The following is a 21,104-nucleotide window of genomic DNA, read 5'->3' as shown; positions in this document are numbered from 1 at the left end:
CACAGCACCTATCTGTTTAAGAGCTCCACTCTGTTTATATTATCCTCTCCCTCACACATAGAAGTGAAGTGAGCAAGTGAGGCTGGGAGAAGAAAACAAATGGTGCTAAATGGGTGCAATCTCCATGTGTAATATTTCTACTCCTGAGTCCTACTTCAGGGTCAAACTTGCAAGATAAACTAATGGAAGATAAATGACTGGAGTTGTTGCACCACTTGTATTAATACATCAGTTTGTAAAAGGCCAGGAAACAGAGAATTGAAGTGAGTGGGGAAAGGCAACTCTGAAGCCACCTACTTGAGATCACTTCACTTGGATTAGATGGCTCTTAGACCACTTTAACCGCCATGCCTTCCTCAAAAAGTGAGCTTGTTCAAGAGTGGGGGAAAGGGTTAGCTTCCCTCACACTTTCAATACAAGCTTATGAATGAAGTTAAGAGATTCTGAGCATAGAACTAGGGTTGATAGTTATTGCTCTTCAAATGTGAGAGAACAAAATGTGTGGTCATCTTCTGTTTGCCTCACCAATCACACACTTGGTTTGAAGGTAACAAAATGCTGAGGGTAGGTAGAGAGGAAGTTTTACCGAGCCAGTCTGACACACAATTATTCTGCCTTTGAGAATGTGCAATTAATGGTTGTTGTTACCTTTGCCATACATTTCTTTGTTATTGTTCAGTAATTTTTTTTTATTTGGGATTTTTGCACACATTATTCCTAAAAGCTCAGGGTACATAACATTCACAAATGCATCATCAACATACTTGCCCAGCATTCAAATAAAAGCATATTACATTGCATTGTGCTGGCTTCTTTGAAACTTGGAGGAAGTTAGTTCCAAAGCTGATGAGTGGCAACTGGGATGTTGCTTTTGCTGTTCAGGGTGTATGACTGGAGAGGAAGTTTCTAATTGTCAAAAGAACTGCTTGCTAGAATTGTCAGCAAGAGCTTGTTTCAAATAACGCCTCTCCAATTTTGCAGGAATGTGAGATTTCTTTTCTATCTGTGTGTGTAATCTAAGTTCATAGGCGCAGAATGCAGAATGAACATGTGAATAAATTAGCATAGGTGTCTGCATTTGGAAATCATCAAGAGTGGCAAATATATGTAGGAATAAAAAATGATGCTCCAATTTAGTTATATCATGTCAGGCAAAATCGAGTAATGCAAAAAGAAGTTTCCCTTTCATCATCCTCTCAAAGAACAGTGCTATGATCTCTGGTTTGGGAAGAAAATGTAACTTTTATTTCTTTGAGTGGTTCAAGATCTGAAGCAGGAACAAAGATGAGTGTCCAGTCCAATACCCATTTGTTCCTAAGTTACATGAAGTGATAGGCCACTTGGTTTCAGCACATTTTTGAAGATTCCAGTCCTCTAATGGCGTGGAGTATTTCTGGCAACAGATGAGAGATAATAAGTTTCTCTGGGATGAGTTGTAGGACCAGCTGTAGTTTTGATGTGAAGATAATGCATTTTGGAGAAGTGATGGAGGGGTGGAGGAATGGAGGGAGGACAGTGTCTGTTTCAGCCTGGAGCCCATATGTAGAACTAAAAAAGATGAAAATACCCAGTTCACTGCCTGAGAGTCAAAATCTTCTTCAATATTCACTTCAATCAGCATTGAAAAGTTTGCTTAAGATCCCCAAGAAGTCTAGCAGCAGTTGTCCTGTACGGAAGAAGTCCAGGGCTCCCTCCAGACTGGTGTTTTCTTGCAGCTATCTTCTGCAACATGTTATTGGCACAATACTGGTGCATTGCTGGTGGATTCCCTCTGCTTTAGTTTCTTCTGTGATGCTTTCCCAGTGCTGCTACGTTATTGCTATCTGGAGGGACTAAAGCCCAAGAAGACAAAACTAAACCCTGGCCTAAACTAAACACTTAAGTTTAAAAAGCTACAGGATTTCAGCAGCAAGTTATGGGAGATGCACTGATTGAATCTGGAACAATCTGATTGAGTCAAAACCTTTGCAGGTTGAAACAGACAATACTTACATGCTCCTATTTCTCTCCCTATCCCAGTCATGGAGAACCTCTGACCCTCCAGATGTTGTTGAACTCCAACTCCCTACCCATTGGCCACACTGGCTAGGACTGATGGGAACTGGAACTCAAGAAACATCTCAAGTGCCACCAGTTCCCATAAACAGAACTGGGATAAAATGAACCTACTGGTGGTTTCCTGAACTGGAAGAATGTGAAGAAGAGTAACCAGATAAAGAAATCATTGATGAATCATAGTGTAGGGACCTCAGTTTGAAAGAGAAGCAGATAATGGAAATTATTATTATTAGATGAAGGTCTGCCAGGCTTGCATGTTGAGCACACTGCTTTATGGAAGTGAGTTGTGGGCACTTACACCCACCAGGAGCAACACCTCAATGCCTTTCTTATGCATTGCCTCAGGAAGATTTTGGGCATCACCTGGCAAGAAAGCAAACAAAGATTTGCTTTTCTGAGCCCACATTCCCAGCATGTTTGCACTTTTGTCTTAGCAATGTCTACGCTGGCTTGGTCATGTACACAGAATGGATGATGGCAAACTTCCCAAGAAATCTCAATGGGGAGCTGGTTTCAGGCACTAGGCCCGTTGGCAGACCAAATCTACCCTACAAAGATGTCTACAAACGTGACCTGAAGGCTGGCAACATTAACCCTTGCAGGCGAATACAGTGCCTGGGGACAGACAGATTGTGTATCTACAGCAGTTACCAGAGAAGGAATGACCGCTGGGAGGAGTGCAGAGAGAAGAAATGCCATGATGCACCTGTAGCAGCAACCAGATACCTTCATCTGCCCCAGCAGCAGGCACTGTAACTCTCCAACAGTTTGAGTTTACCTCTGAAGGCACACTTTTCAATTGTCTCCTGAGACAGACAGATGCCAACGGCAATCACCACAACTACTACTAATGTCTTAAGGCCCAGTGCACGGGGCAGCATTCCTATTCTTGCCCACTGAAAAATACACTGAGTTTTGGCGATAACAAGGCTTACTAGGATGTTTCCTTACTCATCATTGGTTGTTACCAATGTTAAGAGAAAAGGTAGAATATTGCTGGAAGTTTGGCAGAGCACTAAAAAGGGACTTTGGTTCCATATTACAATTCACCTTCCAAGGCAGCTTCTGGCAAACTGACTGACTTTATTGACTCACTTAATTTTATTGTAGAAAGGCACTTTAGGTTTTGCTGGGCGGATCTGTGATGAAGTCATGCTGTCAATATTCTGTGGTGATAAGTCAAGCACAGATTGTCCTCAGGGTTTCTGAAGGCAAATCAAAATGAAACTTGCCAGTAGGGGAGAGCAAAGATACTTCACACCCACAGAGACGACATGCACTCATTTTTGTAAAGGGAGGTTAGAACACGAGCCTCGCACTCCAGCTCAAAGGTCCTGCAAAAGCAATTCTCCATATGACTCGACTCAAAGAGTGTTTTAAAACCTCATGACCACACAGCATTTTAACTGCTTCTTCATAAGCCCAGTTTTCACTTTTTTTAATAATAAAAAATGTACCCTTCCACCTTTCAAATTTGCTGACAGTTTGAGAAAACAAATTTCTTCTAACTGGGCCAAATAAGACTGCTCAGATGGGCCTTGAATAATGTGTGTGTGTGTGTGTGTGTGTGTGTGTGTGTGTGTGTGTTACTGGTGGTGATGGGGAAGCTGTTTAAAAATGAGGCAAATTCTGTCAGTTATTTATATCTAGAGGAGCACCGAGGCTTCATGGGGCTGCCTGGCTTCATTTTGCATTGACCATTTGATAGGCAAGAGTGCACAAAGAGGATAAACAATGAGCAAACTCTCAATGAAGCAACTGTGGTACTCTTTACCTCAGTAGAAAAGAGAGTTCTCATTTCAGTTTTCTCAGGAGCTGCACTGAAAGATACTCTATAACTGCCTTCCTGAACCTGGTGCTCTCTAAATGTTTTGGCCATGCTCGTTGGAGCTGATGTAGTCCAAAAAATCTAGAGGCTGCCTGTTAAGAAACCCGAGGGTGGCTAATATGGATGACTCCTCCTGCTACAAATTTGCTGCTGGTCTGGTAGCCTTGCTAATACTGTTGGTTTTCTCCAGTTAAGTTTTACCAGTTAAAGAGACCCATTGAAATTAATGGTTCTGTACATGGCTCTGCTAAGTACAGCCAGCATTGGATACAACCCTGTGTTCCCAACCTGCCCTCAAATGCCTATTGTGCATGTCTTTTTCACACAAAACTACTACTATCCCACTTGTGTATAAAACTCTTTTAGTAGGGGCTGGCATGGCGGTCCTCTTTGTTCTAGCAAGATTGTGGGTTCCTTTTCCTCCCTAGGCAGGAATGATGTGTAGCTTATTTCCAGCAAAAGGGGGCTTGAGGACACCATGTATGCTCAACAGCCTTCCATCTTACAGCACCCAGATCTTTGGTATATAAACTCCTTTCCAAAAAAGAATAACTGGCAAAGCACAAGTGAGCATCTATAAAACCAGTAAGCATCTTTATTACAGCACTGTGATAAAGAATCTTCCATGAGAGTTACAGCAGTGTTAAGAGGCAATTGATAATGCCAGGGTTTAATTTTATCAGCAGTGTTTATTACTTATACTGGGTGTTTCCTTCCAAGTCCAATCAGTCTATTAATTGCTTTCTTTTAATCTTAGGAAGGGCAGTGGATTTTGTTCTCAGAGGGAACTGGCTTCAGTTTTGACAGAACAGCAAAAGCAGCAGCTGCTGGCCCATTGCAGCCTGATGAGATTGCTGGCTCTAATACACTTTGCCTTTTGACTGTAATGTGTTTTATGAAACATCTTCTAAAGCTTACAAGTGACCCCAGGACATAACTCTCCAGCACTAATGTCTCTCTTTGCCAAGTAATGAAGTATGATTTATGGTGGTAATGGTTAATCTCAGGTGTGTGTGTGTATGTGTACCTGTGTATGTGTGTGTATTTTTTTATATATAAAAAACCTGTAGAATATAGGAGTATAACATGCACCATTTGGCACATTTATGACAAAGGTGTTCTGGTTTTCTTAACTCCACAGTTTTGTGTTGGCAGTTTTTCAAATTCCTGAGACAGATGTTTAAATGAATTTAAGAGGACAGAGGAATACTTTTAAAACATCATACGGAGTTGAGTGTCTCAATATGAAAAGGAACATTATTCCTCTACCAGTTTAGATAGGAAAGGATGCCACATGGCCTATCCTGTTTTAGATCTGCTGTTAGCTGATAGAAATAGCAAATGTGGAATTAGCTTTGTGGGGAAAGTCCCATTTATTATGCAGTTGAGACTAGTGCAGAGGGAAGGAAGTAAGAATGCTTCGTGACTCTCTGAGACTTAGCTTGTATTCACATCTAATTTCTTAAAAATATATCAGGACTTGTCTGGCATGCAGAATATGGGACTATTGCTGTCTAGGTAGAAAACAAACTGCAATACAGAGACACAGCGGCTTTAGCTATCTAATGTAACAACTTCCAAATGTTCCCCTCTCAAAGGAAAATATACAATTTTGGAGAAGCTTGGCATGCTGAAAGCCCATTGGAGTCTATAGTACTTAAGCACAATGCATAACCAAGAGCAGAGTTGCGTGGCGAGTTCCCGCCCCCCACCAAAGATAAATAAAGACACCAGACACCATAATTTAAGGTTAAATGGGCGAATTAGGCCACAACTTTATTGAATTCAGGAATGAGAGGCATTGGCTTAGGCATTGGTCCTATCGACTTTCCAGCTCCAGCCCATTTGCTGGAGACACGGGAAGGGTTAACACCATAGAGGCACGTCTCCTGCTGAGGCACGTCAACTAGGAGCTCCCCAGGGTCACCGCTCGGGGGCGTGCCTTAGGCCCACACCTCCATAGGCTTCGGACAGGGCCATGCCCCCCCCCGGAGTCCTTTATAGGACCACCCTTCGTTCACTGGGGGGAGGTGATGGCGTTCCTCCCCCCCCCACATCCTCTTAACCCCTTCTTACCAATGCCTAACCGCCAATGCCGAGGAGTTGTGACAAGTTGCTATGAGGTAGGCAAAAAACCAAATGGCTGTAAATTGCCAATTGGGAAATATTCCTACCATGCCCCTTGCGGCGACAGACCGAAGTCCATAGCAAAGTCAGAAACCTACCTAAAGGGAGGGAGGGTGGGAAAACGTGGGGGCTAGCCGGCAAAAGAGGGCGAGCCCTGGCCGCGCCGGCCCTAAATAGGGCAGGCCAGGCCCCCCAGCCACCCGATTGGCTGGCTGGGTGGATGACGCGGCCGGGATTCCCCTGCTCTCACGGGGGCTGAAACCAGCCCCCGCTCACGTGGAGTGGGCGTGAAGCCTGCAACCCCACCTCCTGGGCAGGCCGGAAGTGGCTTTATCAGAAGACCAGTTTGTCAACATGCAAAATGCTTTAGAAAAGCAAAGCCCATAAAGGGTGAGGGTGGGTGGCAGGGAACCCAAATTCAGCCTAACAAGAGCAGAGCATGTTCAATGCCCCCCCCCCCACAAAATCCCCAAGTGTCTTTTGTGCGGCAGGGGAGAATGGAAAAGCAGTGAGAGAACATGGAATTGTATATCCTCACAAAGGAAATAGCTTGCTGGCTGACAGTCTGAGTGGAAGCGCATTCCACACTGCAAGGTTTTGTTGTGGCTCTCCCTTGTATATACTAATAGCAAACTCAAGTGCTCTTTTTGATGGCAATGAAGCCAAAATGGGGCTACTGGGGGGAGGGGAAGGTGGCATCAGCATGCACAGGGGAACCCCAAGGTTTGCAGAAATTGAAAAACGAAAACATCATTTAAGTTAAAAACCTAAAGAAGCAACTTGATGCCCCAAAACAGCCCGATGAGGACTGACCATGCTCAAGCAGTCAGACTGAGTGCCTGTTTTGGGGCAGAGTGGTGGAAGCCTCAAGGTGGGAAGAATGGAATGGAGTGTCCTGGAAAAGGGCCCTGCTATGTGCCCTCCTTTGTGTGTGATTGAAATGTGTCTTTGAACAGACCCTCCTCCAATCTGGGGAATTGTGGTTGTCCTATCAGCCAGCCCTCAGGTCTGTGGCTGCTGTTGCTGAATGCCAGGTTGGCTCTGAGTAACACCTCCATGATATGATTACGGATGAGGCGGCCCATCTGGCCTGTACCACCGAGACCTGGGTGAGTAAGCAGGGTGGAATTGGTCTCACCTGGGTACTCAGAACTTTGTCAGACTTGAAGGTTGGGGAGGGAGAGTTGCTGTGGTCTATAGAAATTTTCTTTTCTCTCTTCAGGCTTCCTGTCCAGTTGTGTGGGGGCTGATGGATCCAGTAGGCTTCCAGATGGCTCTGGGGGATTTTCCAGTTGATATGACTGGCACTTCTGTCAAAGCCCTGGTCGATCTCTGGAACATCCAAATGGCTCACGTCATTGACATGAGTGTCTTTTAACACCCTCACCCACTTCATGGAGCCTATTCAGGATTGCAGTACCTCAAGGACCACCTCATGGTTATCATCTGAGGCCCTTCTTTGGGTGCTTCTGTCCAGAGGCCCAGGAGGGGGCAACACCAGAACAGGCCTTCCCTGCAGTGGCTCCATTTGTTGAATGCTTTCCTCAGGGAGGCCCGCCTAGTGCCTTCATTACATATCTTTAGGCGCCAGGCAAAAACATTTCTCTATAACCAGGCCTTTAGCTGGTTAACATTCTATGGCCTTTTAAATGTGTTTGTGGGAGCAGGGTTATTGGTTTTTTTTTGTTTTGTGATGCATTTTGTGTTCTCATTTTGTATTTATATGTTGTGAACCACACAGTGATCTTCAGATGAAGGGAGGTATACAAAATCAATAAATAATAAAATAAAAACTATAACAATGCCTTATGTTTGCCTGGACAGAGCTATGTGGGGAAACCTCTAAGTTTTGCTACAGGGCTTTGCACACTTTTGTCTGTGGTCTCATCTACCCAGTGGCATGTGGCTTCAGGAAGTTCCCCCACAAGGTAATGTGACCATCCGGCTGAGAAACGTTCTTCACCTGTCATATACCTTATGTTACTGAGAAGTGGAAATGAAATACCACAAGTTATTTAAGAAATGGAGCTGACTCATTGGGTAAAGCAATGAACATTTTATATTTAATTTACATTTTGACATTTTTGCACATAAATAACAATGTAAACCAGTACGTAAACATAAGATAGTTTGTTCTAGCAAAGTAAAAAGCCTGTTAACTTTGGTCAGAGCCTGTTCTTTAAAAAAAACAACACTGATTGTTGCTACATTCACATGTAAAGGTCCTAAACTGAGAGGAGAAGATTGGACATAAAGGAAGCAAATTTTAAAGCTGATGCATATAAATCTTTGTAAAATTTTGTATCAAATACAGGAAAGCACTACAGGCAATTAATAAAAGCAACAGTGTGTCCAGTCATAGTAGTGGTACTTTGGTTTATCCTACAGTTAAATCCTACATTTATGAAACATTGCTACATTTAAATATGTTTGCCTCACAATTTACGGGAGCAGAAATGTAATGAACAGTAGCCCTTCCTTCAAAAAAGCTATATTTAAAGTTTTCCTTGAGCTACTTTTAGACCAGAGATATGTTTGGTATCTTAAATAAGAAGGCATTAGATTGATATCATTTCTGAAACAGTCTAACTCTTTAAGACTATGTTGAGATAGGAATGTATATACACACAGTAGAACAGGGTGTAACAACGCTGTTATTTTTTCCCTCCGTTACGTACATGTGATCACGCGATCACCTTTTAAGAAGCAGAGGAAACAATGGCAGACTTCACTCGACATTTTAAACAGCTCTTCCTACCCTTTACCAATCTGTATTATCTCAATCTATTTATTGATCCAGTCAACAGACTGCGCAATAAAAACAAATTACCATTCTGTATTATATTTATACCATACATAGGTGAGTGAGATTTTGTTTTTCCCCCCAGCAACGATTTCTTAATGTGTCTCCCCCCCCCCCACAGACAAGTGTCTTCCACAAGAATATGAGAGGGATAGAAGACTCAGCCATATAATCTTCACAGAATTCTGTGGGAATTTTATAATATGTGGACAAATTGTTTGTGAGTAATGGTTTAGAGGATTAAGACTCGGAATTAAATTACTGATTTCCTTAGCACAGTAGCATGGGCTGGAGGCTGTTAAGTCATACCTTTGGAAGGTGAAGCAAGCTATGCAAGTAAGATTTCATTATAAGGTTTGTCTCACAAACTTAAGTGGTATAAAATATACGCATGCACACACATACATGGTATATTGGCATAAATATCTATAAATATACATGTATTCTTTGCTACACCTTGTATGCCGACATGGTATCTTTGGGCTTAGCAAAACAAAAAAGATTTACAAAAAAGAAAAGAATGTGCCTTCTATCTTCTCCTCTGCACATTTTGGTTTGTTCTCTAAAGTAGCAAAGCATTAGATAAAACAACATCTTCTGCACCACTGGACACACTCAATGAGGTAACTGTTGTTCAGCAACTTTGCAATGCCCTTTTTATCTTTAATTAAATTAACCACAAAATGTACTAATACAAATACTGAGCGAGATCTTGAGTCATATAGGGAAAGGGTGGGTAACCAATAAAGTATGCCAAGAAAGGACTTTGTTAGCAACTTCTACCCAAGGAAAGTAGATAGAGGGAATGGGGTTGGGGGAGATCTGGCACATCTTTCCCGGGGAGCCTAGGAATCAGATTCCCCCCTAGTACTTCACTGGCAAAAATCTCAGCAATACTCTCCTTTCGGACAGCATCTTTGGGATATTATTCCTTGCATATGTATACAAACAGTTTGTGAGAAGAAAAAAATAAGTAATTTTGTAATACTATTGCTCTCAATGTCAAGGTATGCAACATGTTTGTTTAGAAAACCTATTTGATGCATTATTTCTGGCAGATGATTTTACTTTCCTATTCATCTTAGACATTGAGGTACTGTAGACAGAAAATCATCGCATCACTCTTTTCTATGCCTATACCAGTATGACGTTTTCCTCTTGGCTGCTGCATACATTTTGGGGAAATTTCACAGTTCTACCCACTTTGTTCAGTTATACAGCACTGTTCTAACTGGAGGAAACTCTAGTATTTACCTTTGGCAAAACAAAAACCTAATTTCTAAATCAGGAATGTAACATTCCCCCCTTTGCTTCCCCATCAATCTTAGGTTGCTGGTTTTTATTTGCTAAACAGATGCACAGGAAGAAATTATACAAAGAATGGCCACAAGACAATATATATATATATATATATATATGAACACTTATATTCAACCTTATAATGAAACTTCCTATCATTGTGAATATTTTCTATCTATTGCTTTGTTAATGGTAAATTGCATAATAAATTATTACTGGAAAATGATTATGGATAAAAGATTGTCTTTTTTGGAAGTAGCAGAGGTAATACATAGTCCTTGCCTCTTTTCATGCCCTGAGAATACAACTTTGGAGTTCCTTCTTTCAAATGGAGTAAGATAAACTACTGTAAGCCAAGATTGCTTTGCAGCATTGACACTATATACAAGCAATTGCTACAGGCACCCTGACTTGCCAAGTCATAAATTAAAAAACAACACAAACCACTTTGCCATACATACGAATGCACATGTAAGTATGCACATGTGTACACACACTCACTTCTCTCTCACACACGCACACCCCACAGCATTTAAGGGTCCATTGGTTCAACTGCTTCTTGCTTGACCTTTATAGGTACCCGAGGTAGTGGATGACCTTGAGGCAACTTCACAATTGACATATCTGATGATTCATAAAGGTTACATCCTGAGGAAACCAGCCCATTTCCCAGGTTCCTCTGCAGCGATGCTTTAAGAGTAGCTCCTTCCATCTCTCGTTTAAGCACAGCAAGTATTTCTTTTTCTACTATAGATGCCATGTCAATGTTGTCCTCAACATCGTCCAGCCTGTCTGCACTGTCACTAATGTCAAATTTCTCAATCTCTTCATTGATCCGGTTGAGGTCCTCTGTCGAAAGGGTGGGTTCAGGGACAACAGGGCAGTTGCCTTTCAGGTGGACCTTGAGGCTGCAAAGGTGGATATAGCTCTTGTGGCAATGGATACACTTGTGCGGGCGCTCTCTGGTGTGGAGCCGTTTGTGCAGTTTCAAGTGCACAAACTGGGTAAATTTAGCAGTGCAAAGCTTGCACTGGTAAGGCTTCTCTCCAGAATGTAGCCGCAGGTGGGTCTTCAGGTTGCTCGTGCTGCTGAATCGCTTGTGGCAGACCTGATCAGGGGGGAGAGAATGAGAACCTTAGAAGAAAGGTGGTAGTTTGCTCTTTGAAAATGCATTTAATAGAAAAGCATAAGTAATTCCAAAAAAGTGTCATCCATTCTTTTACTTTCTCATTTATCTCCATTTAGAAAACCACAACCAGTTGTGTGTTCCAGTTGTGTGCTCAAGTCTGCCTCAATGTTACTTTGCACCCAAGTCATGATCTCATTATATACTAATTGTGACATACCTGACATTCATGGGGCTTTTCTCCTGTGTGTACCAGATAGTGCTTTTGGAGGTGAGCCAGCTGAGTGAATCCTTTATTGCAAGTAGTACATTTGAATGGTCTTTCTCCGCTGTGTACTCGAAGGTGAACCTTTTAAGAAACAGAACATTTATTATACTTTCGTAATAGCTTCCAAGATAGTGTGTTAAATATCCTAATCTAATTATTGAGTATCTAAAATACCAGGCACTGTTCCTTTTATTACTTTTGCCCAAAGTTACACAATATACAGTTAACTTGGATAGGTTTTAAAAAAGGCTCCCTAAAAAGTATGTTTTTAAAAAACGCAGCAGTGGAACTGTTCTCTAAGTTTCTAGGGACATTTTGCACTTATTGATGATCCAACAAAGAACACAAATTAAATTTGACTATTCCATGGATGCTCTCACTTAGCAGTTATCAGAACAAAAGTCCCACAAGGAATGAGAATGGAAAAATTATGTCCACTACATGCTAAAATCAACTTGCTCAATTGTTGCAGGGAGTTTTCATTTGAAAATGTCAAAAGGTAATTAAACCTCAAAGGTTTATTAAACCTCAAAAGTTATTACCACAATATCAAGATACTATACTAAAACCAACATAGGTGATTAAAGCCTAGAAGAAACAGGTGCTTAAGAAAGACTTTCCAGAGAGACAGTAACCAGATTGGTTTGGGGTTTTGTTTGTTTGTTTGTTTATCCATAGGTCTAGAAATGATATTTTCTTCAAAGGCCTACCTTCAAATTAGAGAGCTGACCAAAGGTTTTGGAGCAGACATTGCATTCATACTTTATTTTCCCATTCTGTTTCTTCAGTGGGTATGGGAGGGTTTTGTAACCAGTCATGTTTCGCTTGCTCTTGATAAGATTCATGGCTTCTTCACTGCTGGTGGCAGCCAACACTGCTGAGGTAGGTTTAGGTTGCATTATGTGTTCTGAAGTGGCTGCTGTGCCCGCTGTGGGCGATCCACTAGTTGGGCTACATGGCTTGTCTTTCATACTGGCAGCTGCCCCTGTGATAGAGAAGGCACTGTTATGTGCAGGGATGAGGAAGTCCCTTGGATGGTCAGGTTGCAGCAGCTGTCGGCTTCCATCAGACGGCAAGGAACTTGGAAGTCCTGGAGAGGAGTTCAGCATATGATTGGGGATGCTTCCTCCACTGAGTAGGCTGCTGTAGAAAGGATACATCCTTGGAAAGAGGTTGAAATTGTTGATGCTCATGCCATATGGTGGTAACAAAAATTTGTGGTAGGGAAAGGCTTGTGGGAGATGGCTTGAAGGTGCATACCCAGAATATGCCCCTAATCCTTCTGAGTTATAGAGTCCATTCAAGTAAGGATAAGGTTCTCTGTGCTCTTGAGTCATAGAAGCTAGGGGTGAGACTGTAACTGGGCTGCTGTGAGGGCTTGAGCTTTTCAAACTTTGGTCTGGACTACTTCTTGCTGAGGGGCTTGGTGTGGTAGAAGACTGGATAGGTGAGTGGGCAATGTAACTTGGCCTCTCAATCCTATAAGCCTTCAGGTAATCTTCAGGGATGGGTGGTCGGATTGGGTAGACAATACGAGGATAGAAAGGCTTTTCAGGACTACAATTTTTTCTCAAGCCCTCCAAGTCTTTTTCTTGAGTATGTGGATAAATGTGGCTATAAAATAATTCCTTTCCTTTGGGATTACTGGAATCAGTTTTCAGGATTTCCTTCACACTGTGCTCTCTTCTGGGAACAGTTTTTAGATAAAGTTCATCTTTGTCATTAGCTGGCTGCTTTGGATTAACATGGCTTTGTGCTGAAATATAAAAACAAGGCAATGAATTTTTAAGGCCAATAAAGACAATTTACAGACATTGGTCATTAGCCTCTGCCTTAAAACACACATATAAATAGTCATTCCTAGGTATTTGCATTGGTGGAAGGACTAGCACAGCATTAAACTCAAATAAACTCAGTAGCTGCTTATTAAATCCTGGGTGTTTATCATGATCCAATCAGTTCATTTCTGCTACATTTGTTCTAGTCTCACCTTTCTTGTATATTATTGGATTAAACTGATTACAGAAAACACAGTAGCACCTGATGCATACTTTGTAGATAACAAGGCAGCTTACTATATACCTTTCTAAGGCAAAAGGATTTCGCTGTTCCAGCTCCCTCGACTGCTTCTAACGAAAACAAACAAGTTTCAACACTCGTCACTTTAAAAGGTGACTGAGTGCCTTGCAATCATGCATGAATAACAGAACTATGGATGAGACACACAAGAGGTGCTACTAAAAGCAAAAAAAGACTATTGTAGCTCCTTAAAGACTTTGTTGATTTAGCTAATAATTTTGTAAATTTATTATGGCATGAACTTCTGTGGACTCATACCCACTTCCTCAGATGCAGGAAATGAAATCTTACTAGGCAGGTAAACATAAAAGAGAAAATTGTAAGGTGGGAACTGAATGGTAATAAGATGCAAAAATTACAATCAGTGATAATCAGAGTTTAAAAAATATTAAGTAGGCACACCTTTTACAGTAGCAGATTGGTGATAATTGCTTCAACATTGCTAACTGCATTAAAACTTGTAGTGAGCCAAAATACCATTCTCAAGAAACAGTCATGATTAATTTACCAATGACAAATATACTGTCACTGGTAAACTAATTAACACATGTAGTGTGATATATAACCCCAAAAGTGATAGCATTGAACTTCTTGATTCAGTTATTACTGTGAGTCTTACTTTTGTCCAAAATCTAACATTTTGAATTAGGCTTCATACCTAGTAATCCACACAACAACCCTGTGGGCCAGTAAGTGACTGGCCCAAGTTCACCCAATGAACTTCAAGACTGCGTGGGGATTTGGTCTCCCCTGATCTCCCATGCCCTAGTCTAATACTCTAACCACTACACAACACTTGGTCTAAAGTTTGCTAGTTCCACATTTTCCTAGAGGCATTGGGGGGGAGTTCCTTCCTATTCCTATCTTCCTATTTATTTATTTATTTTTTTGCTTTTGATCTGCTAGCTTTTCATTAAGCCAGCAACTTAGAAAAAAAATTCAGAGGAACATATCAGAGGAACAGATGAAAAGTGATGTGTGTATGCCCACATGCATAGCAGAAGAATGGAGTGATAGATGTGGAACTATTAGACAGACAGTCTGCCATGCTCCTATCAGTCTTCTGGCAAAGTCTTGTCAGAAAGGCAAGAAGTTAAAATTGTCATTTGTGGTGGTGGTGGTGGTGGTGGTGGTGGTGGTGGTGGTATACACACACACACACACACACACACACACACACACACCAAGATAAATATGAGAGAGAAACACAACACTCCTAGATAAGTTACAGGAACCAGAGCACATTTCTGCTGGTTCACATACTGGTCCAGTATGTTCACGCTGCATGCAGTGAAGTACTGAAGTGAGTCTTTTGTGGTCCCTTCACAATATGCTTTATGTTCAGTGTCATTTGTGCAAAAATCCCTATTAAGCCTACATCCTCGCCTACACAAAGCACCTGCTTCCCCCCACTCCACAGACTTCATAAACTAAATTTAAGCCATGGTTTCTACGAGTTTTCATCTATGCCAAAAAAATGCTGTTCCTTTGTCTTAATACATACAGATCAACTGTAAGGTTAGCATATCTTCATCACAAGCTACACCCAATCTGAGGGGTATTTTTAGCAGTATAGCCACTTAGTGCTCAATGAAACAACATAAATGGCAAATGTACAGTGAATCGTTTTCTGCCCAGATCTAGTTTAAAGAACCTTTCTTTTGTGGACCTCCTAACAGTTGCCTGAGAGATTTAATTCTAATTCTTTCCCCTGAGACCTTGAAAAATAGCTGTGGGCGTGCAGAGTAATTTCTTGAGTAAATGCTGCTGAACATTTTGAGTAGTGGATTTTAATAATGCTGATTCACATTTTTGTTCTAAATAAGGCATCTGTTTTGTGAGATGAATGAGAAGCTAGAAGTTCTGAGGTAAAAGAATTTCCAGACAAGCTAAGAATGGAGATGATGTTTATCGTTACATCATTCATGACCCATTTAGAAACAAATTACGTTCACAACAAATTCTGCTGAAGTGTTTGGCCATGATCTAGAACCACCATGAGTGTGCTGGGTGACCTACTCTGGTTACCAGGAGGGTGTCATCCCTGTGGTCCTGATCCAGCTAAAGGCCCCCAGTGGGGGGAAAGCTACTATCTTCTCATGTCAAGGCCCTAAATTATAGCAAACTTCATGATAAATTTTGTGTGTAGTTTGGCCCATCCTGCAGGTATAATGCATATTTTAGACACACACCCCATTGGCAAAAGACATTATTTGCATGCAAGTCTGCTGTAATCTACTTACTTATATTCATCACCAGGTCTCCAGTGGAAGGATAGTGTAACCTTTCTGCAAAGTCCCGGCAATACCACACAAGCAATTCCTGGCCAGGTGGTATGGGTTTGATAGTATAAAAGTAGACATCCATTCCATTCTGACAAGCAGCCAGGTTCTGCTCCTGAACAGAATGTGCTGGGTTTACATAACGCATCCAATTGCTCTTTTCCTCATTAAATCCATCAATGAAGTGGAGAAGTTCACCACCAGAATATATCTGCAGAGAATGGAAGATAGAAATGTAAGGTATAAATGGAAAAGAACCCTTTTTTTTAAAAAAAAAAGGCAATGAAATATACTAGTGGATGGTAAGTACCCTTTATAGACTGTAGGAGATGATCCAAATGGAATATGCTTTGTAACTTTTTTTCTGGTGCGATGTGTATTTTGATGCTTAGCATTCAAATGAAAGCATGCTACTTAAAAGTTCAGTATTCAGTGCCTCTGCTTTAAGACTCTTGGACTGCTGGTCAACAAGTGGGTGGTATTATTGACTTAAGGTCTGACTGTGTGCTTGCAATAATGTGGTGAGTCACTTTTGTAAAGACTGATTAGCATGGTTATGTCACAACCAATTCCTTGCCCTTGTCTTCCCGCCCCCCCTTATGGCCTCTTTACTTGCCGTTTCCTACCACCACCACCCAAAGCTTTAAGTTACGCAAATATCAACCACCCCAAAGTCCTAAAGTGACACTTGAGCATACTTGGAATGTAGCCCTTTTGTTAAAGGGCTGGTGGGGTAAAGTGAACTGTATTTCATATAACTAACAGGAGATCTGGAAGCGGGCCAGATTGTGACAGCAAGAGAAATATTTCTCTCTCTCAGCTAGTATGTTTGAGAAAATAGAACTCTATAGCATGTGACGGAAGAACAAATAATGTACTGATTCGATATATCCTTGTTTTCCAGTGTGCATCTGAGAATATGAAAGTGAATATAGAAAACTCCTGACAAAGCTGTACCTGTAGACTGTAGTGTAGCCTTGCTTTCAGTTTACCACTGAAACTATGGCACAGTTAACTATAGTTAACTGGTAACTATAAGGTTGTGAGGTTTTTTTAAAAAAAGTTTCACAAGTCATCATGTTCAAATAGGAAATATTTATTTCCCCCCTCTTTCCTGCCTTGTTCCAAAGGGCTCTGGGCCAGTGACAATATGCATTCCTGTTTCGTTTTACTTAGAAATAAAATCCCCATGAAGTTAGTGCCATAGATTAGTGTAATGGCTGGGATAGAATTTCAGTTTGGTTTTCCCATGTCCGAATGCAATGTTGCACCATTTCCCTGTGCTTTTTGACATGTACGTTCAATTTCTTCTGAATGCTGTTTGATGTAAGAATCGACTGAGAAGTCATTAAAAAAAAGCAGCAACAAAAGCTGGCCTTTTAACGCAGGCAGTAAACACCAGAATCACTTTCTTACTTCCTGCCATTTGAGGCTGAGGAAATACATGTGGCTTCATCAAAGAAGCTTGAGAGATTTTGCGGTGTTTTTGTTATGAGAAAGATGGAACAAAGCCTGAAGAATTATGCACTCAAGAGGAGTTTGTTAGCTCCGATTTGCAAGCTTCCAGGAACTGAGTTCCATTGATGTACACTTCTATTACAGATAGAAACTACTTTCCGAAGTTAGACCAAGTGACTTCCAGTCATCTTTCCAGAGCTAGTAGAATTTACTGTATTGCTTTCTTCAAAACACACACATCTCACTGCAGTAAGATCGAATGGCCTCATAAAACTTTATTTTGCCACCTCACCAGATTTCCATGTATCGTATGGAAGATTAAAAATATGCTGAGTCATACTGTAGCAATTACAAGAAATGACATCACCCTGGAGTTTGCACAGCATATTCATGCCTTCTCTTTTTAGAGGGTATATTTTGAATGGAACATTTATGCTTACATACAACAGATGTTCCTGTTCCTGCCAGCCAAATCAGGATGTCTTTTATATGACATGTGGGAAATTATCTTCCACAATTTCCTTTGCATGTGCAAGACTGTTTTCAGGCCCTTAGGAAAGAACCTTTTCTACTTGGAGAGTGTGTGAAGCAAAAGAATAAACAAAAGTAAATACCAAGACTTTTCAGAAGGCACATAACACAAGCATGATGTTAGCTTCCTCAATGAAAGTCTGGAATAACATCCTGTTACATAGTCAGAATCCTCTTGTAAGATTTGTTTAATTACTTAAATGTGCTAATGACTAGTCTGAAAGCATGCATGCTTCTAGGGTGAGGCCACGATATTTTCCTGCCTGAGATGAAGGAAAAAATGGTACCCTACTCCATTCCATGTACTGACGCATGGCATACAAAAGTCTACCCTTCAACACCTCACTGCTGCTCTCTGCCCCTTAGCAATTGTCGCCTAAGGCTGCTGTCTTACTCTGTCTAATGGTAGGGCCAGCCCTGCACCCTTCTTTAGTTCTCCTGATATGAGCACTGAAAGGACTTGATGACAGATGCCAACTGGCATCTCCCAGTGCAGGAGATTCCTTAAAGTGTATTTTATTGAAAAAATACTAATGGTTAAGGAGAACGGAGAATCAAGTCACACTTGTTTCTATTGAATCATTAAGATGTAACAAAGGAAAACATGGAAACAGTGTTTAAATGGACAGCTTTCAGAATGACATGTGATGTTGGAATGATCTGATACGTGGCAAACGCTCAGATGCAGCAGGACAGTTTCCTGATGCCGCCACACAAAGGTTTAAGCTATGCAACTATCCCCCACCCTGAATCCTAAATTAAAACTTATTTGTACTTGGAATGCAGCCCTTTTGTTGAAGGATTGGGTTGGGTAAAGTGGATTGAAGTTGGTATACTTTAGTAAGCCTCTAGAATGGAAGAAACCTGACAGCTTTGACATTAGACACTCGTGTCTTCGGTAATTTTCTTCCTGCAGCCTTTAAAAAAAAAGAATGGTGTGTGTTGTTGTTGTTTTTTTAAAGCTAAATTCTTTTTATAATATTTATTGCACTAAGAAGTGACATCTTGCCTAAGGCATTACAGAGGCACGTATCTGATATTTTAGCCCAAGGATGGGGAATGTCTGGCTTTCTGGATGTGTTTCCGTTCTAACTCAGTCCTGGCATAGCCAGTGGTCATGGATGGTGAGAGTTGTAGTCCAACAACTTCTGAATTTTTAACCTTACAACAATCCTGTGAGGTAAGTTAGATGAAGACAGGTGTAGCCTACATTATGTCTCCAGATATTGTTGGACTACAGCTCCCATCATTGGTCATGTTGGCTGCAGCTCTTGGAAGATGGGAGTCCAACAATATCTGAAGGGCACCATATTGCCTTCCCCTGGATTAAGAGACAGGGCCTTGCTCAAAACTATCTGGTCAGTGAGTGTCCAAGCCCAGTACTCCAACTAGGAGGTGCTATTTCCCTTTATCGCAACTATTAAATAAGGGCATCTTGAGACAACAGGCTTGGCAGCATTTTAGGAAGTGGCCCTACTAACTTGTGCAATGGAAAACAAATAGCTTATTATAATAGTTCAGTACTTCAAAAAGTAATTCATCACAGAGTACGAGATTGAGAAATATTACTAATTAGTCTGAGAAACATCCTAGGGTAAGGTTCATAGTGAAATTAAGGGATAGATGATTTTTTTAAAAACTGGCACTGTATAGGATTGTGAATCAGCAGGCTTTAAAAAAATATGCTCTAACAATGATGTATTGTAGGACAAATAAAAAAGATGCTTTCTATCATTCTCAGTTCACTCGGTTGTATTTCACTCAGCGTATGTTCACTCAGTTCACCTGTATTTCTGTTAACATATTGCCACCTCAACCATCACAACTTAAGCAGGTGTCAACACTGAAGTGTGGTTTCTTTTCAGTGGTGCTTATTTAATGAACTATTTACCCATAACCATTAGTTTTTCCTACTTACCCGCCAAAAGTATTTTCTGTTTGCATCCTTAGGAACTGTGCCATTGGTATAGATTTCACCAACCAGGGGTCCAAAGCGTGTTCCTTTGGGGATAATGTCTTTGCTAATAACTCCAATAACCTGAAAGGAAAAGAGCACATGTCAAACCATTTAAATAAGTTTATGCATTCACACAGGAAAAACAGTTTGATACAAAAGTGCCCTACATTGTTATTACAGGGAAGCAGTCAATGTAAAGGCAAGGGATCCCCCACCCTCCTTTGTCTCTAGAGTGGCATTTATTTCAGCACTTAGTGATGTTGCAAAACTATAATCTTTTGGAAATAACACATACCAAAAAGCATTGCAAAGGTGAGTAGAATTTGTTTATCTGTTTCTGTGATCACCTGACAGTATGACATGAGTACTGGCTCACTCTCAAAGATCTTATAGGTGAATGAACTATAAAAGTGGCCTTAGGAGATTAGAGAGAGAAAAAGCTGAGAAACACTGGTGACCAATGGTCTAACTGCCTGATTTTTGCATGGAAGAAATGAACTCAGAACTTGAATGCGACATTGAGATGCAATTATCACATGCTATAATACCCATTAAAAAATGAAATTTCAGTGGAGAAATAGAGACCAATAAAGCCTGCAGACATGACATTTGAAATCTACCTTGCTAGTTACATATTTATGTTTATAATCCTGGAATTCTGATGACACCCAGCCCTGTTTCTCTGTTAATTTGAGTCAGGTGTCACAGTGCAGGTCCTGAACCAGTTCTTGGATGCGTTGGTGGGCGGGATGAGGGCCAATAAAAGCTGGAGTGGAATCCTAACAAGATGGAGGCTCTGCAGGTGAGTGGTTCATGGATTCAGGATCTGGGCCTGGCTAGAGTTGCACATCCCTGAAGTAGATGTTTTATAGCTTGGGGTGCTGCTTGATCTTTGTCACTGGAGGCTCAGGTGACTTTGCTGGTCCAGAGTGCTGGTTACCACTTTTGGCTTGTGTACCAGCTATGCTTTTTCCTGGGCAGAGTCACCCATGCACTAATAGGAGCCTCTGGGTTGAATTATTGCAATGTGCTCTATATGAAACTGCCTTTACAGTTGGTATGGAATCAGCAGCTAGTGCAAAACGTGGCAGCTAGGATACTTAGTGGAGCTTCCCCCAAGGCACACATTGCATCTGTGCTAAAAGGCACTGGCTGCCAATTCACTACTGAACCAAATGTAAGGTTTTGTCACTGACTTGTAAGGCCCTGAAATGTTCAGGACCAGGATCTCTGACAGAGTGCCTCCTTCCTTCCACACATTTCAGTCTGTTCACAGAGATCGTAGAAG

General features: G+C 41.2%; 1 protein-coding gene across 6 annotated transcripts in view; it reads right to left on the bottom strand.

The window, feature by feature from the left end:
- Positions 1–8,929: 8,929 nt before the first annotated feature.
- The window catches only part of PRDM1 (PR/SET domain 1), an 86,329-nt gene continuing 74,154 nt past the window's right edge, over positions 8,930–21,104 (bottom strand). For all 6 annotated transcript variants that reach the window (XM_053381561.1, XM_053381560.1, XM_053381562.1 and 3 more), the window contains 5 exons: positions 19,778–19,897; positions 15,832–16,081; positions 12,220–13,265; positions 11,462–11,590; positions 8,930–11,223 (listed from right to left, as the gene is read on the bottom strand). In XM_053381561.1, the coding sequence (XP_053237536.1) occupies positions 10,648–11,223; positions 11,462–11,590; positions 12,220–13,265; positions 15,832–16,081; positions 19,778–19,897 (2,121 nt within the window). In that variant the 3' untranslated portion in view covers positions 8,930–10,647. The remainder of the gene's footprint in view (positions 11,224–11,461; positions 11,591–12,219; positions 13,266–15,831; positions 16,082–19,777; positions 19,898–21,104) is intronic.

Source organism: Podarcis raffonei, chromosome 3 (genome assembly GCF_027172205.1).
Source record: "Podarcis raffonei isolate rPodRaf1 chromosome 3, rPodRaf1.pri, whole genome shotgun sequence".
In the NCBI taxonomy this organism is placed as follows: Eukaryota; Metazoa; Chordata; class Lepidosauria; order Squamata; family Lacertidae; genus Podarcis; species Podarcis raffonei.
Note: the sequence above shows the minus strand (reverse complement) of the source record. Positions and strands in the feature narration are given on the sequence as shown.